At 38.8% G+C, this 17,169-nt stretch overlaps 1 protein-coding gene across 3 annotated transcripts in view; it reads right to left on the reverse strand.

Annotated features, from left to right (window-relative positions):
- znf408 (zinc finger protein 408) overlaps nucleotides 1-17,169 on the reverse strand; it is a 36,091-nt gene that overhangs the window by 276 nt on the left and 18,646 nt on the right. The window contains exons 8-10 of one of the 3 annotated variants that reach the window (XR_015776822.1): nucleotides 14,105-14,338; nucleotides 3,291-10,075; nucleotides 1,404-1,449 (exon numbers count right to left, since the gene is read on the reverse strand). Coding sequence is in view for 2 of the 3 variants with exons in the window: in XM_088079066.1 (XP_087935192.1) it covers nucleotides 9,423-10,075; nucleotides 14,105-14,338 (887 nt within the window). In the remaining variant the exon portion in view is untranslated. Of the gene's footprint in view, nucleotides 1-21; nucleotides 10,076-14,104; nucleotides 14,339-17,169 lie in introns of those variants that run through there. The other 2 variants (XM_088079066.1, XM_088078992.1) reach the window with 2 other exon arrangements.

A 17,169-nucleotide genomic window follows, 5' to 3' on the forward strand; every position in this document is an offset into this window, starting at 1 on the left:
AGAAGAGGACGATGCGTGTTATACGATTTGTTGTTAATCAGACGTTAAAATCGTGTTTTAGACGCAGCGGTGAGGTGTCAGCGGAGCAGATAAATGAGGGGGGGCCTCTCGCTGTATGAGTGCTGCTTTTTTCGGGAAGAGACTGATCCTCCGTCATCTCTGCAGACTCTCCGGCCCAGAGGCTGATCTGAGAACAGTCTGCTGCGAGGCTCAGCGAAGCCGTGAAGGTTCATATGTGGAAGAAAACTGCAGTCTGATTTTGATTTACAGTCTAAGAATATTTAGTCTGTTATGAACTCTATGATTTCTTAATTATTTTTATACAGATAAAACTAAAATCACAGTCATTGGCAAAATAACTGGATACAAAATGATGGATAAGAGATATAAAACACATAAATTCGAGCACATAAAGGACACTACACGCTCAGCCTTACATACAGCTTGGTTCTTTATATTCATATGGCTTAATAAATGTGCAAAAATAATTACAGGGACTGCGAACAGGAAAGTAGATAAAGGGACAAGGGCCAAAGCACACATTAATACATAAAAATATTGATTTCACAATAACAAGTCAAATAAATAAATAATATCAATCATTTAACTCAATACTCTTATTACTACTACTACTACTACTACTACTACTACTACTACTACTACTACTACTACTAATAATAATAATAATAATAATAATAATATCTACAAAAAAAAGGGGAAAAAAACCCCAGCAAAAAACGCATTGGCATGACAACGCAGTCCAAAATGTACTGCTCTCATATATAGAGACTTGACATTGGATAACATCACATATACGTATGTAACAAAATACCAAAGACAAATGTCCTAAAGTCCTTAAAATGGCCAAAAATTCTAGAAATGTCTTCAAACGCTCAAAATGTCCTTAAGTCCTGGAAACATCATAAAATCCCAGAAATGACTCATTTAATTGAGTACTTTTTTGTAGTTTACCTATAGTTTATGTATGAGCATCTATTTTTAACATATTTTGTATAAATTGCTAAAAACTATTTTTTAAAAACAAAAAAAAGATTTTTAAAGGCATATACAAATAATTTTGTGATTTCTAGTTTTTATAACTGAGGCGGAAATCTGAATCAGAGTTGTATTAATAGTTTCTGCCTAAATATTGTTGGGGGCCCGCACTGTGGGGCCCCTCATTCTATGGGCCCCGGTGCGAATGCCCTGCAGCATTAAGATGAATCAGAATAATAAACAGGAACAGACCATCGGTCAACATGCGGTTTGTTACACACACTTCGGTCAGACTGAGACTCCTGCGGGACACGCCGTCCACAGATTGTCCGTTTGTGGACGACGACCGTGAAGTCGGCAGCAAAAGGAATAAAAAAATAAATGAAACCCAAAAAATCATTTTGCACCTTTGCTGCTGAAGTGTCTCCCAGTTCTCTGCAGCAGACTTCAAACCTAAAGGGAAAAAAAACGAAAATATGAAGTTCTTTTCTGTATTCAGCGTGGAGAGAAACCGCAGCACGAGTACGCCGCAGAATCAAACGTGTGAAAACGTATTGTGTCGACTAAAATGTCAGAAATTCAATGGGACTGAGAGGAGAAGAAACCCAGAGATTATTCAGGCGTGAGTCAACGGGTCAAAAGAGTCAGAGCAAATTCATGGAAAAAAACGGCGTCTTTGTGCCTCAGACAGCGTGGACGTTATTAGCGTCTTTCACAGAGACAATGGACGCAGATTCTCTCTGTGCACCTCTGCAGGTGTTCAGCCGGAGTCAGAAATGTCTCCGATGAAGAGACGGTGGTGGTGATGCATTACGGCGGGAAGCCCGTAGTCGCTGCAGCACTAAATCACCCTCAAGTTTCACTGAGCGTCTGCAGCCCGAATCCTGTCTGAACAGCTCTGCGGCAAACACTGAAAAACCGAGCTCAGAGCTTCACCCAGAAAATAAAAAATAAAAAATAAAAAATAAAACCTCTCTATTCTTCTCTATTTTCTGTTCCACTTAACAGCCTGGAGAGTGAAGCGAGGGGGACGTTTGAGGACCCTCCGGCTGAGTCATGTCTGAGATGGAGACGGAGAGGACGAGTAAACGAGAGACGCAGACGCTCGAAGGAAAATAAACACAAACAGTCAAACAGAAAGAAAGACAGAGACAACAAAATGTCTCAGAGGCTATCAGCTTGGAAGTTATCTCACAAATAAATCCGCTTTTTTTAAAAAAGCCGGACTGGGAAGAAACTACTCGGGCTGCAGCTAATTAACCCCGTGAAACCTGAGCAAATTGATTTCAAAAACAGAGGAAACCAGCAACGAGCAAGATGCAGCAAAAAAAAGGTCAATACAAGTTACAAGAAAATTAGCAGAAAATAAGCTTAAAAAGGCAAAGTAAAAAGACAAAAAAGCCCCAAAAAGTGATGAAAATAAAAAATATACATGTATATATTTTTGCTCTATAATATCATTTCAGATAAATTTAGTATAATAACTATAAAAATCCTTTTCTGGGATTTTCTTCTTTGTTGTAATGATTATTATGATAATTATTTTCAGTAGTCCACCTCTTTAGTGAAAATCCTATAAATGTCTTCAAATCCAAAGTCATAGAAATGTGCAAAAATCTGAGAAACCTTCTAAAATCATAGAAACGTCCTAAAATCAGAATCTGATTTTACTGCAAAGTATGTTTGCATTTTCAAAAAATCTGACTTGATTTTGGTGCGAAACAATTAACATAAAGGAAGAATAAAATATTCACTTTAAACATTTTAATTTAAGATAAAATACAGAAGTAATAAAAAAGAAAATCTAAAAAAAGGATATAAAGAAAATGTAATGTGTATATATATGCAAAATCTATGATAATAACTATAATACCTAGCAACATCTTAAATTATTGTATTATATATTATTATTATTAGAAACATCCTTAAGTTCTAGAAATGTCCTAAAATTGAAGAACCTCCTAGAATCTTAGCAAACTCTTAAATTATTACATTATTATTTTTATCATTATTATTATTATCTTTTCTTTTTTAATAGTCCCTCCTCTTTAGTAAAAACAGATTTTGACGTCATTTTCTTTTTACCTTTTACTTATTTCTCACCATTTGTGGGACATTTCTTGCCAAGTTGCTGTTTTTTTATTTTTTAAAAAGAAATTAAACTGGGTGGGGTCTCAAAGGGTTAAAACATTTTAGGAACTCTGTCTTTGCATAGCAGAGGTCATCTTTACGGAGGATTTGTTTTTTATTTTAGCAGAAACGCGGTGAGCGATTCAGACAGGAAGTGGTCGTACCTGCCGGCTCAGAGCCTGAGCGGAGCTGCGGGTGTAAACAAAGTGAGGTTTATAACCGGGTTTGGTCCTCTGAGGCCGCCGTCGGGCTTTAAAGTGTTAACCACCAACTGTGAGCCTCCGGTTTGAGCCCAGCAGATCCTCGCTGTGTCGCTGCTCGGCTCTTTACTGCTGACTCAGCAAATAATTCAACAACTACCTGACAAAAAAAACAAGAAATCAAGTCAAAGTTTGCTTTTTACAAACTGTCAAACTTGTTGTTCGACCTTGTTTGTGCTGAAAGGTCGGCCTGAAAAAACCTGCAGTCAGAGGGAGGGAGGGAGGGGAGACGTGATAAACGTGAAAATGAGGAAAAGTGTGCACAATGTACAGGACAGAAATACGCAGTTTACAGCCTGCGGGACAAAACCGGCCCCCAACAGGATGCCGGGTGGCCCCACAACCATTTTATAATTCACAATTAAAATAAAGTGATTCACAGTACCCGAGCCGCTAATGTCCAACAACCCTAGAAATGTCCCAAAATCTTGGAAATGTCCCGAAATCCTCGAAATGTCCCAAAACCCTGTACATGTTCTAAAATCCTAAAATTGTCCTAACATCCTGTTAACATCCTAAAATCTGAGAAATGTCCTAAATCCGAGAAATTCTCTACAATCCTAGAAATGTCCTAAAATTCCTACAAAATTTGCTAAATTTCAAAAACTGTCCAAAAATCCCCAAATGTGCTAAAATCGCAGACATGTCCTAAAATACCAAGAACATGCTAAAATTTTAGGAAATTTGCTGAAATCCTATAAATGCCCTAAAATCCTGTAAATGTTCTGAAATCTTAGAAATGTCCTAAAATCCTAAAATTGTCCTAACATCCTGTTAACATCCTAAAATCCGAGAAATTCCCTACAATCCTAGAAATGTCCTAAAATTCCTACAAAATTTGATAAAATCCCATAAATGTCCTAAAATCTTGGAAATGTCCTAAAATCCTATAAATGTCCTAACATCCTGTTAACATCCTAAAATCTGAGAATTGTCCTAAAATTCCAGAAATGTCCAAAAATTCTTCGAATGTCCTAAAATCGGAGAAATTCCCTACAATCCTATAAATGTCCTACAATTACTACAAAATTTGCAAAAATCCCAAAATGTCCTGAAATCGCAGACATGTCCTAAATACCTAGAAGCATACTAAAATCTGAGAAATGTCCCAAAATCCTAAAAACATCATAAAAATCCTATAAACGTCCTAAAATCCAAGAAAGGTCCTGTAATCTTATAGAAGCATGTTTGGGGCTCCTGTCCCTGGCCCTTGTCCTCCTGTCATTTTGTAAAAGGGGCCCCCAAGCAGAGCACGTTGAGTATTTCTGTATTACATCAATATTTGATTTTTTAACATCTTGTTCCAAAAACTGCAGGGCAGAAAGTCGAAGTTTGCTCGGAGCAAAGCGGTTTGTGAGACTTGTTGTTCGACCTCTTCTGTCTGAAAAAAGCTGCAGGCGGGACAGAGAGAGAGGAGACGTGAGAAATGTTCAAATGAGGAAAAGTGTGCACACGTTAGTGCAAGACAGACATAAACAGCCTGGGGGACAAATCTGGACCCCGACGGGATCCCGGGTGGCCCCCCCAACATTTTTTAATTCACAATAAAAATAAAGTGATGAGCTAAGTCATTCAGGTCCTAAAATCCTACAAACTTTCTAAAATATTAAAAATATCCTCAAATTGAAATTGAAAATGTATATATTCTAAATATTTTTGTTGTAAATGCATATCGGTTCCTATTATCAGTCATCGGTCTCATTAAGTAATAATCAGTATTTGTATCGACCCTGAAAAACCAACATTGATGGATCCTTAATTTCCAGCAGCTCCGGTGGAGTCTCACAGCAGGACATTTTTCCAAAAACTTCCCATAATTTAGTGTAAAATAAAATCCAGACCAACTTCTTCTCTGACAGACGAACAAAAGCCGAAAACAGATGCCGAGAGTTGATTTGAAGTCAAATCATTTTGCCAAACTTCGTAATGAAAGCGCGTCTGCGGGCTGAAAAGAGAGTCGCCTGATTCACTCTCCACTGATTTCTTTTTTCAGTCCGTGCATTAACGTCTCGTCTGTGTGCGTCAGACGTCCAGCGGCTTTAGAAATGTGCTTGTGTGGAGGCTTTTTTACAGATGCTCATCTCTATTCTCCTGCCGGCTCTTCAGACGGAGCCTCCGCATTATCTCCACATAAATACCGCCATCGCAGAAACGCGGCAGACGTCAAACTTTTCCTCCGACAGCAGAACTCGCTCCTTCGTTACTGAGGCGGAACAAACAACCCGCCGCGTTTTTCCTCCAACAACACGAAACATGCTGTCTGCAAACACCCTTTCAGGGTTCAAACACATTTTACCAACACATTTTCCATGACATTTCCATGACTTTCCAGGCAAAATTTCCAGGTTCTTTTTCAATAGTTTACAACAGCTTTTTAAAACATGTTACTTTGAAATATAATGAATTAAGAACCTGACTGAGTATTTGAATGTAACATAGGGACTGTTTGTTATTTATGCACAGAGGAGGGGCGGGCTTTAGGGCCGAGGCACGCAACTTTAGCTGAAAGTAATCTGCATTTTTTCTAATGATAAAAAAACAGGTAGGCATGTTTTCTGTAAAACATTTGGTCAGTGTTTGTTTTTATTTTATTTTTGGGGGCGATTTATTAAATAATAATTTTTTCGTAAATTACGGTGATTTTTTAAAAGATAGTAAATTGGCTTTTTTTTCTTCTACAGATTTTGGCTTTTTTCTGTGAAAATGTTTGGCGATTTTCAAAGAAAGAACTTAGGCTTTTTATTTTTTAGATAAATAGGGGGATTTTCGCTTCAGAGGGGGGTACATGCAGCGAAGGGCCGAGGCTGGAATCGAACCCACGGCCGCTGCAGCGAGGACAAGCCTTTGTACGCGGGGCAGATGGGCTATTGGGCACCCTAAGATTTTGCAATTTTGAAAGAATTTCTTTTTCTTCTTGTTTTTCTTGAACATTTTTGGCAATTTTTAAAGACAACATTTTGGGGATTTTGATCGCTTTTACACCGACAGACGAGATCACAGTGAGCAGTTTCTACTTTAAATAAAAAACATCTTCTAACAATTTCTCTCAGTAGCGCAAACATTTAGTGGTTTAACATGTTTTAAAATGACTAATATCTAATAAAATGCACAGTGTTGAATTTGTTTCACGAGTCAAACGACCAAAAGAAACTCAAACTCAGAGATTTTGGCGGGAAAAATCCAAGCACACACAAGATTTCTTAAATTTGACTTCAGGCAATTTAACCATTACAAACCTGGACTGACACCACTTTTCTTTTGCTGCCTTTCACATTTTTCATTAATCTGGATTTCTTTCAAAAATGAGCATTTTGGTCAGACATGTATCACAAATAACAGGAAATAAGCAGATTTAGAAAAAAAACAAAAAAAATATCTAAGCTTGGGAAAATTATTATAACAATAACTGTATTTATAATTACTATAATTATGTATTATAAATTATGTTTCAGAAAATTATTATAATTTTTAAGCACGTCTTCAGGTAATTTCCTTGTTTGTTTGCTTGTTTCTTTCTTTTTTTGTGCTAAATTCTTGTATTTTTTAAGCTGCTCATTGCCTTCTTCACATTAAGCCACTTTGCTCAGGCTTCACAGGGTTAACATGGATGAAAATCAAACCTGCAGTCGGTTTTATTCCTGTATTTTTGCTTTTATTTTATCTGGAGAGGATAAAGCGGCTAAGTGCAGAGCACACCGTGTCACGTTGAGACATTTTCAGCTCGACTTCAAACTCTCGAGTGTTTGCTTCATCTGCAGCGTCAGCGGAGAGTGTCAGCTTTAGATGTCGGCGGCTCAGAATCACAGAGAGCGCCGATGTTCAACAAGCACAACAAAAGAGAGACTGAAAGGCTCAGGGACCCGATTCTGCACGAACAAAGAAACCCGCCGGCTCAAGTGAGGAGCCGGACTTTGACTGGTCGAGTCCTCGACTGGGAAACATCTCGGGTGTTATTGCTCTGCCTTCCTGCGTTTACACCTGGCGACCAATAACATCTAATGAGCTCACATCTGTTGTGTGGAGGTTGCTTAAAGGCGATCTGGGGTATATAGAGAATATTAAACGGAGATGCAGTCGAGGTAGGTCATAAAGTTTACAGAGATGTGCTGAACATGATGTATATATCATGGGTTCCCACACATTTTCATGGAGAAAATTCAATAACTTTTCCATGACTTTCAAGGACCCCAGTTTTTTTTTTTTTTCATTGCCCAATATTTTTAGACCTTACTAGGGCTGGGCGATATGGATTAAAGTCTTATCACAATTTGTTTTTTCATATCAGTCGATATCGATATATATCACAATATACATCAAATCAGTATTTCTGTCGAGCTTAAAGGTTCCTTTGACTCCTGAGTGAGATATGAAGATATCATCAGGTTAATTTAGGTTTAAATATCTCGGACATGTCAGTGCGCTGGAGCAAGATGTCGGATATGTCCGTGCAGGAGTGAGCTGTGGCCATTGTCAGCACAAGCTTCAGGTAAATTTAAGCACATTGTGCTGATAAAAGGCCAACCTCTCCTGACTGCAGGACTCTGACTTCAGCTTCTGTCAAACTTCTGTGCTGTTAATCATTTTACTCAGGAATTAAAAACTGTTGAGTCGGCCTACTTCTCCTATAGCTGCCAACAGCCTGCCGACATTCACAGTTAGAGAAAGGCTGAAAATAAGCTCATGTGCTTGTGGCCCCGGGCCCCCAAAACATTACATCTGCCCCTGGTAATAATAATGAGAGCTCAGCGCGAGGGGCTGGATGAGACACGGAGCGATGCGTCCTGCTGTTTCTAAATAATTCATCCAAAGTCTGATTAAAGCTGAAACTAACACAAAGTCGTCTGTAGAGTCTAAAGAAGTCACTTTCACCTCTGCAGATGTGTCTGTTTCAGCGCTGTGGCTGTCAAACACTCAGCTGTTCTACAGTCACAGTTCACTGCATTTGGTTCTCCGCGACACTATTCTCATTATCATTGGCTGTTCGTGTTTTCTGTCAAAACATGGCTGGAATACGTTCTATCGACTTTCTATCGACTTTCTATCGACTACATCTCATAGTTCAATCGAGGAAAAGTTATTTCACGATCGATATCGTCATCGTTTTATCGCCCAGCCTGAGTCCTTTGTTAATCAATAATCAAATAATTTCTGGTTATATTTTCTGGCTATGATAGGCTGCATCATTTTGTCATTTAAAGAAATTACCCCAAACCCATTTTCTTAGAAATAATAGTAATAATACAATTCACCTGTTTTTTTCTCTTAGTTTTCTATAAAAACAAATTGTCAAATATCATCCAAAAATAAAAAATGAAAAACATTGCTATTTTTTTAAAGAAAACATGACTTCAGAACTAATGATTTTCTTTAAAAGTAAATTTTTAGAAAAAAACAAAAAACTTTTACATTTACAAAAGAAATTGCCAAAAATGTTAAAGAAAAAAGAAAATCACCAATTCTTTTAGTTTTCTATTTAAATGACCCAAAAAAATTCAAGAAAAAAATTATTTAAAAAAAGAAAAAATTACCAAAATAAAGAAAAACAAAAAATGCATTAAAAAGAAACCCAACAAGCCAGATGGTAAGTTTTGTTTTTTTTTAAATCAGCTGTAAAATAAATACAAAATCAAGCCATTTGTATACCCCTCCCTCAAAGCCAAATTGTTTCAAAATGATTTGGCATACCTGGAGGGCAGACGTGAAGGAAGAGACGCAGCTCGGAGAGAAAGTAAAGAAAACTGTTGTCAAACGTCGACACATCGTAAAGCTACATACGTTATGTCGTCAGCTACAGACCCAAAACTTGCCGTTTTGTTACGTTAATGTCATTTAATTTATTAACCACAAAACATTCCCATGATTTCTCCAAAACTTTCAATGATTTGTACTGGTTCCAGGATTTTCCCAGGCCTGGAAAATGTGATTGTGAAATTCCAGGACCTTTTTTCAGGTTTTCCATGACCGCGGCGACCCTGACTGATGAGATCTGCTCTGAAACATCCACCAGAGTCGGAGTTAGAAACCGATGATTTTCGTCTAAACCGTGTTTATCTCGACCGTCTGCGCCACGGAGCAGAGCCCGCCCCCCTCTTCCTGCAAGATCAGCAGCTCGCCAACCGTCTGCTGCTGCCCGTGGACCACAATGCACTGCTCCGTGCCCTCTGATATCACCACCTCCACCAGCTCCTGCCCCGCCCCCGCAGGCAGCGAGCTCTCCGAGGCGAGGAGCAGAGGGGCGGAGCTCGGCGTCGGCACGTCGTCTGTGTGGATGTAGACCACGTGTTGGATGTTACCTGACGCCTCCTCGTCTCCTCCTGTCTCTGCGTCCTCCTCTCCTTTTCCTTGTCCCCTTCTCCTCTTCCCTTGACCCTCCTCCCTCTCTCCTTCTCCCGGAGGGAGCGAGTTCTTCCTCGGTCGGCCTCTGGTCGGTTTCGGGTGACCGCAGCCCGCAGACGCCGACTCCTGCGTGGCCTCCTTCTTGCTGCTGTTGTTCGCCTCCTCTCTGTGACCTCCCTCCGACTTGGCCGCCTTCACCTCCTCCTGAGTTCCTCCGCCGGCGCGGTGCTGAGCCTGGTGCCTCAGCAGACTTTGTCTCACGGTGTAGGAGGCGCCGCAGTGGCAGCTGAACGGCTTCTCCATCATGTGGGAAGACTTGATGTGTCTCCGCAGCTTGGTGGCCAAAGTGTAGCCTGAAGGGACAAAAAGGGTTAAAAATAACAAGGATATGAACCAAAACCATCCAAATAATGTTATTCTGTTAAAAGAAATACAAAAAACTGTTCAGCAACCACAACAAAAGAGAATCTAAAGTTTAAATGCCATTTTTTAAACTTTATTTAAAAAATGATAATAAATATACCTTGTTCTATTTTCACTGCTTTTCCTTGCCATAAGACGGTCCTCACCGACGTTATATTTTACTCATTTTACTCGACTGAATAGCGGAGCTGCTGCTCTGCCGCTGCCTCCATCAGCTGTTGTGTAACAGGACGGCGCAGCGATTCAGACCTCGGGAAGAACACTTCAGACTGCAGACAAATCCGATTTGTTTCTCATATCAGATCCTGACGGCAGAGTGTCCGCTCTGTCATTTGTATGAGATCAGATCACATTCGTTTCGTCCACGCATCGGCGCTCTGTGCTGACCAGGTTGCTATGGTAACCACGTAGGCGTCAGTACATGCGCTGGTGATTACCAACACAGAAGTTTGAGCAGCTGAAAAATGGAGATACGACATCCACATACTTGCGTTGTTGTAGTTTCGTACCACTGAACTTAAAGGAAGTCTTATATTTTTCTGTTTATTTTATTATTTTTTTATTTGACCTTTATTTAACCAGGAATAGACCTACTGAGAGTCAGGATGTCTTTTCCAAAGGAAAAGCAACACTTCTTCCCAAGCTGAAGTTGCTTTTTCTTGTGTTTTTGAAATAAATCAAATCAATTTTCTTACAAAAAAAAACTGATGTCGATCCAGGTTTTAAAGGGTTAATGCTATAGAAACGGAGCACATTTAAGTCGGCAGCGGAGGAGAAAACAGCTCAGCTCTCCTTTGACTCTGTTTTGGCTCCCCGTCACCTCTGAGCAAACAGCAGAGAAGTGCCTGAAAGCATTTTGAGAACTCGGTCGGACAAACTTTGGAGATTTGTCTGGTGAAACTGGAGAAGTGGGATCGTTTCTCCAGGACAAGCAAAGTAAAGACAAGAGGACGCTGAGACAAACTGACAATACTGACTTTATCAAAACAACTTTCCTCTCAGGTAGATGTATCGCTGTAAAATAGTCCTTTGAGAGGCTGAAATCGAGTGTTTTTTTACTTGCTACAGATTTTTTTGGCGTTTCAGCCCTTGGTTGGATTCAGTGGTGCTGATCGTTTCCCCCTCAGGTGGACGAGGTATTTTAGGGTGTGATGAGTCGTGCTCCGTCTCCAGCGCAAAAGGAGAAACAAGCTTCCCTTTACAAAGGTGAGCAGGTACGCTCCAGCTGCAGACGAGCAGCTGATTTGTGTTCAGTAAATCAAAGAGTTAAACCTAAGCCATTTTATGCATGAAGGGATTTTTAAGAAAAAAAACTTGATTCCTTATCCACTGTACAATTTGCATGTTTACTGTACGGTACTGTATTTTGGTGTAATCAGTGAATTTGCAGCTCAGCTCCTACAATAAGTCTAAAATACACTGTGGAAACTAAATAGTTACATTCAGACTGTTCAGGTCAAAAAATGCTCCATTGAAACCCATTCAAACTGACATTTTTGATCCCACAGCCATCAGAGCAGAAAAACAGGACTTGTATTATTTCTGGGTGTCATTCTGGGCTTTTGACTCTGAATTTGTCATTTTGACTATTTTCCACCTGATGAGGTCATTTTGACCATATTTGGCATCTGGAGGAAATACATGCTATTTCCACTAGGTGACCTGTCACAGTCAGTGTAGCTGCTGATCACTGCAGCAAAAAAAAGCTGCGATCATCAGAAAAAATAATCAACTTAATATGGAAAATATTTTTTTTACAGCCCGCTCCAGCACAGACATATAATTATTACTCAAAAAAATAGTGCCATCATAGCAAAAAAAAATTTATTAAAGGTTTAAAATTCTGAAAATTAATTATCAAAAATGTGATATTTATAATTATGGCTGATGTTGATTAAAACAATAAACTCAATCAAAGTGGAAAATCACATTAATGTGTGATTTTTTTTCATAGCCTAATTTTGAAAATTTCATTTTGTGTGCAGAGCGGTAAGACTGTGAGTATTTGAAACTGCACAAAAAATAATAATGCTTAAAAATCAATGTTGCTGCTAATCACTGACATACCCCAGACTGTGATAATCAAAAACATAATCTGCTCAGCACATAGTATATTGAAAATAAATCATTTTTTCATATTAAAACATACTGGGATTATGACAAGAAAAAAACTGGCATTTAAAGGGTCAAATTCTGAAAATTAATGAATATTTGACATTAATTATGAGGACTAATGTTGTTTAAAAAATGACTGAAAGCAGAAAATCATACTAATGTATAAAATATTTTAGAGCTTGATTTTGAAAAGCACATTTTGTGTGCAGAGCGATAAAAGTGTGTAATATTAAAGCGCTCTAAGAGCTAAATATGTATTTTGGTGAACAGAGATTAGTTCTTCAGTGTTAATATTAAAGCCAGGAGAGGAGCTTTAACTACTTTATATGTTGATAACATGTCAGGGTTGTATTTAAAACATATTGTGCTGCCTTCAAGTGGCCAAAAAATAAATAAATTCATGTTAAAAAACATTTTGTGCCATATTGATATGCAAATTGCATTTAATCCACCAGTCATGATCATACAAATTAACATAATGATTAAAAAAAAGGTTGGGTTAATTTCCATTTTACCAAAAACAAGAACTTTAGTCTGAACATAAATATTCATTTATTCAAAAGCAGCCCATTTATGTGTACTTCAGTTTAATATTATACAGTATCATCAAGCTTATGTTATCGAATTTATTTAATACTTGCAGGAATCACAGCAGCAGAAACTATTAATGTGTCTCCGTTCAGAGAGACGCTGAGAGGAACAGCAGCGTAACTTCATTTATTATTTCAGAAGTTTTGTTAAGTTTCCTCTCTCAAATTTATAACTCCAGAGTTTAGTTTTGCTCCTTCAGACTGTTTACTGCAGTGACATTACCGCACGCATGAAAACATTTGCAATTACTGAAAGCAGCCTCCCTTATCATTAAAGTACATCGTTAAAGAAAACACTCAAACGTCACTGCAATGCATCATTTAAAAGCCTGCAGAGCCTGCAGAGCCTGCAGAAACTGCACAGCCTGCAAAGCCTGCAGAGCCTGCAGAAACTGCACAGCCTGCAAAGCCTGCAGAGCCTGCAGAAACTGCACAGCCTGCAAAGCCTGCAGAGCCTGCAGAAACTGCACAGCCTGCAAAGCCTGCCGAGGTGGATTTATGTTAACATGCAGATTCTACGGCGAGTAAGGAATCAAATCAAACTGACCTTTTTCTGGTTTTAGTCTCACCAAATGTTGTTTTTTGGAAAATGTTTTGTTTTCTGAAATGTTTTGTTTTGGGAAAAGTAGTGTTTTTGGAAATGTTTTGTTTTGGGCGATACTGTTTTGTTTTGTTTTGTTTTGGGAATTGATGTTTTGTTTTCTAACATGTTGTGTTTTTTGAGATGTAGAGTTTTTGGAAATCATTTTTGGGGAGGTAATATTGTTTTTTGTTGTTTTTTTTGCTTTGGAAAATGTAGCATTTTGGAAAATGTTATTTACACTTCTGAAATGTTTTATTTGGGGAAAACTGTGTTTTTGGGAAATGTTTTGTTTTGTAGTGTTTTGGTAAATGTTATTTTATTTTAAGAAATGTCGTGTTTTGGGAAATGTTGTAGTGTTTTGGGAAATGTTGTAGTGTTTTGGCAAATAAACTATTTTTGGAAAAGTGTTTTGACCCTCTGCATGATTTGGATTTGGATGAAGTCAGCGTCGATCTGCACCGATGTGTTGAATTTGAAAGTTTTCTGTCTTCGGCTCGTCTCCGTTTTAACATCAAAAAAGGATCGCAGTGATGAGGACTGTGGTGCAAAGGGGGGACTGGAAATCCCAAATGGGGCGGACAGATTAGAGCACGTGTCCCCAGACTGTTCTCTCGTCTGATTTTTTCCTCATAATCTTATTTGAATTTTAAATTTGGATAACATGTTCTGACCTTTTCCACAGACGGGACAGCGGTGGGGCCTCTCTCCGGTGTGCAGCCTCTCGTGGGACTTGAGGCTGTGCGGGTCCCTCAGAGATTTCCCACAGTAGCTGCAGAGGAAGCCTCCCCCGGTGTGGGAGAACATGTGCCGACGCAGGTCTGGTTTCTGGGAGAAGCTCAGGTCGCACTCGGTGCACGGATACGGCTTCTCCCCGTTGTGAATTCTCAGATGAGACTCGAGGTTTCCTGCGGGACAGACAGACGTCAGATTAGACGTGTCGGCGGAGGACGCTGTGATCGCAGCTGGATCAGGACACAGTGAATATGCATTTGTCCAATAATGTGTGAAGACGAGGTCCGCTCATGAAACTGAAGTTGTCACTTTGACAAATGAAAACATAAATTGTGGGAATGGATCGCAGCAGGAGAGCGGATCCTCTCTGCGTTACAAAAACAACCCTGACATCGTCTCAAAATAATCAAGTTAACTCTTCAACATGATCGCGACCAAACTCTGTTTTCAGTCTCTCTCAGTTAAAGAAACGCTTTGACATTTGGGAAAATATGTTTCTTTTCTTCCTGAAGGTCAGATGAGGAGATCAATACCTACTTGGTCTGTGTGTGTTTTGGTAAAGAGGCGACTCTGGGATGTAATTAGCAGAGGGAGCAGCAGGAAACTGCTCGCCTGGCCCTGTCAGAGGTGCCCTCTTGAATTTTAACAGCTCCAAAGCTGTTTCATTTAAACGTTCGTGTCTGTGCTTCATAAGCAGTCGGCTTTATGACCAGCAGCAGCCCGGCGTGGCGTTCAGCACCTCAGAAGCGTCCGCTGACGAGATACAACACTTAACCAAGACATCTCTGGAGATGTTGGAAGCTTTACTCTTTTGGTTTAGTTTCGCCGACTTCTTTCAGTGGAAAACAGCTTAAATCCAAACCTGCCAACACCGGACTGTGAAAAACAGGGAGAGATTTTGGGGTATCATTACTCGCAACGCCCCCATATAACCGTACACCACAAACTAATGCAATAAACACAATAAACACTAACCCTAACCCGAACTAAATGACGTTTAATGCATCTTGAACTCGACACTTTACATCACAAAAAACCCAAATCTCTTAAAAACAGAAACTGTCTGAACCAGATTGTGGAGTGGTCTGGTAGGCTGACTGGAGAGTCACAGTTTAACCCAGAGTCCCTGAACCCTGAACCCTGAACCCTGAACCGTTACAGAGGACATCTGGGTCTGTTTTAAAGAAAGCCCCCGAAATGCGTCATAGCAACGCAGCTGTGACGCTAAAGGAACTAATTCAGTATTATTTGTTGATTTTTTATTGATCTTTGCACATTTAAATATTGTTTTTACTGATGCACATTTCTATTTTGATTTTGTTTTTACTTACCATGCTTTTTATTGATTGGTTTTAAATTCTTATCTTTTATCCTGCAATTTTCGTATGTTTTTTGCAGGCGAACTAACAGGCCAACATTCGCTTCTCGAGAGATCCTTTTTCTCCCATCACTCCAAAAATGAAAATTGAAATTTCTGGTAAACAAACTCAGCGTGCACCTCTCTCCCCCGTTCCACCTGGACTGAAAAGTATTCTCCTTCATGTTGCTGTGGTTGACTCACCGCCTGTCAGACACTCGGGGCTCTGTTTGTCCATTTATGTTAATCCCATTGTCATACGTCTTATTAATAACGCAGCGCAGGTTGAATTTGGCGCCGTGACGCCGTCAGCGCAGGTTGCTGATGTAGTTACTTTTTATTTGTCAGAAAGTGTCAAAGCAACCAGCAGCTCAGCAGGTTTACAAATAAAAATATTCTGAGAGTGTCTTTGTAAAGTGTCTTGAATAAAGAGGATTCAGATACCTGAATAACTCATTTCATTTTGTGTAAAAAAATAAATATTTTAAAAAAAAAAAGTTAAACTGTCAAGAGACTTAAAAATAAAAAGTTACCAACGGGTGCTTATTGATTAGCATTAAATGAACACATTCAAAACTCATCTATGTTCCTCTGCCCACGGCACGCGTAATTAAGGAAAGTAATAATAATGATAATAATAATAATATTTATATATATTATATTATTTTATAAATAAATAATATATAATAAATAATAAATAATATTCTATAATATTGTATATTAGTATTATTATTTACCATTCATGTATAACAGACCAAAAAAACACATTAAATATTTACATAATGAAAAAGAGAGAGAAAAAAATGTTTTCAAAGATTTACGTGGTTTGACTGACATTTTGATCGTAATAAAATGTGCCGTATTACATCACAACCTGCACTGGAGATCTAAACACTAACATACATGCCACAAACAACAAATGCATAACACACATTATCAACCAATACTCCCTAAAGTTGCCCTTTTTGCCATAAAATCCGGCTCTTTTGGAGAATACGGTTTAAACGGGTCTCGAAAAGTCGCAACGTGTAGTGAGAAAGTCACTAAAATGTCAACACGAGTGCTCAGCTGAGCTAAACGTCCTTGACTCTGCAAGCACAGAGAAAATTATCATTTATTTATTTATTATTTTATCCTGATTGAATTATTTATCAATCACGTTCCACCTGGCAGGCAAAACAACAAACAAGTGTATTTTCCAAAACGTTGGCGTATTCCTTCAACGCCAGGCCGTGTAATTTCTGCTGAGCAGCTGCCACAGAGAAACACAAGATTCAGAGAAGATTCATGAAGTCGGCAAACAGACTCTGTAATTTCAGTCCCACGGGAAAACCTTTGTGAAGCTGCAGATCGTCTCTGCAGGAGAGGAGCTTCCAACACAACAGATTACATTAGAAATTCAGATGAACCTTAAAAACTACTGAATATAAATCAAACCTAATGTGGTGTTTTTTTCAACGTTCAGACAAAATAAGATATGTGCAATATATATATTTAATAAAATGCATTTAGGATATTTCAGATTTTAAACAAGTCTGTGATTTAATATGCATCTACTTCAAGATTTCCTGCAGCTCGTTAAAGTGGAGGCTTCGCCGAAAATGAAGAGAATATTATGAACAAACAAGCATAAACGCCGACTCCCAC

This window comes from Plectropomus leopardus, chromosome 1 (genome assembly GCF_026936395.1).
Source record: "Plectropomus leopardus strain MGB_pleo_1.0 chromosome 1, ASM2693639v1, whole genome shotgun sequence".
NCBI classification, from domain to species: domain Eukaryota; kingdom Metazoa; phylum Chordata; class Actinopteri; order Perciformes; family Serranidae; genus Plectropomus; species Plectropomus leopardus.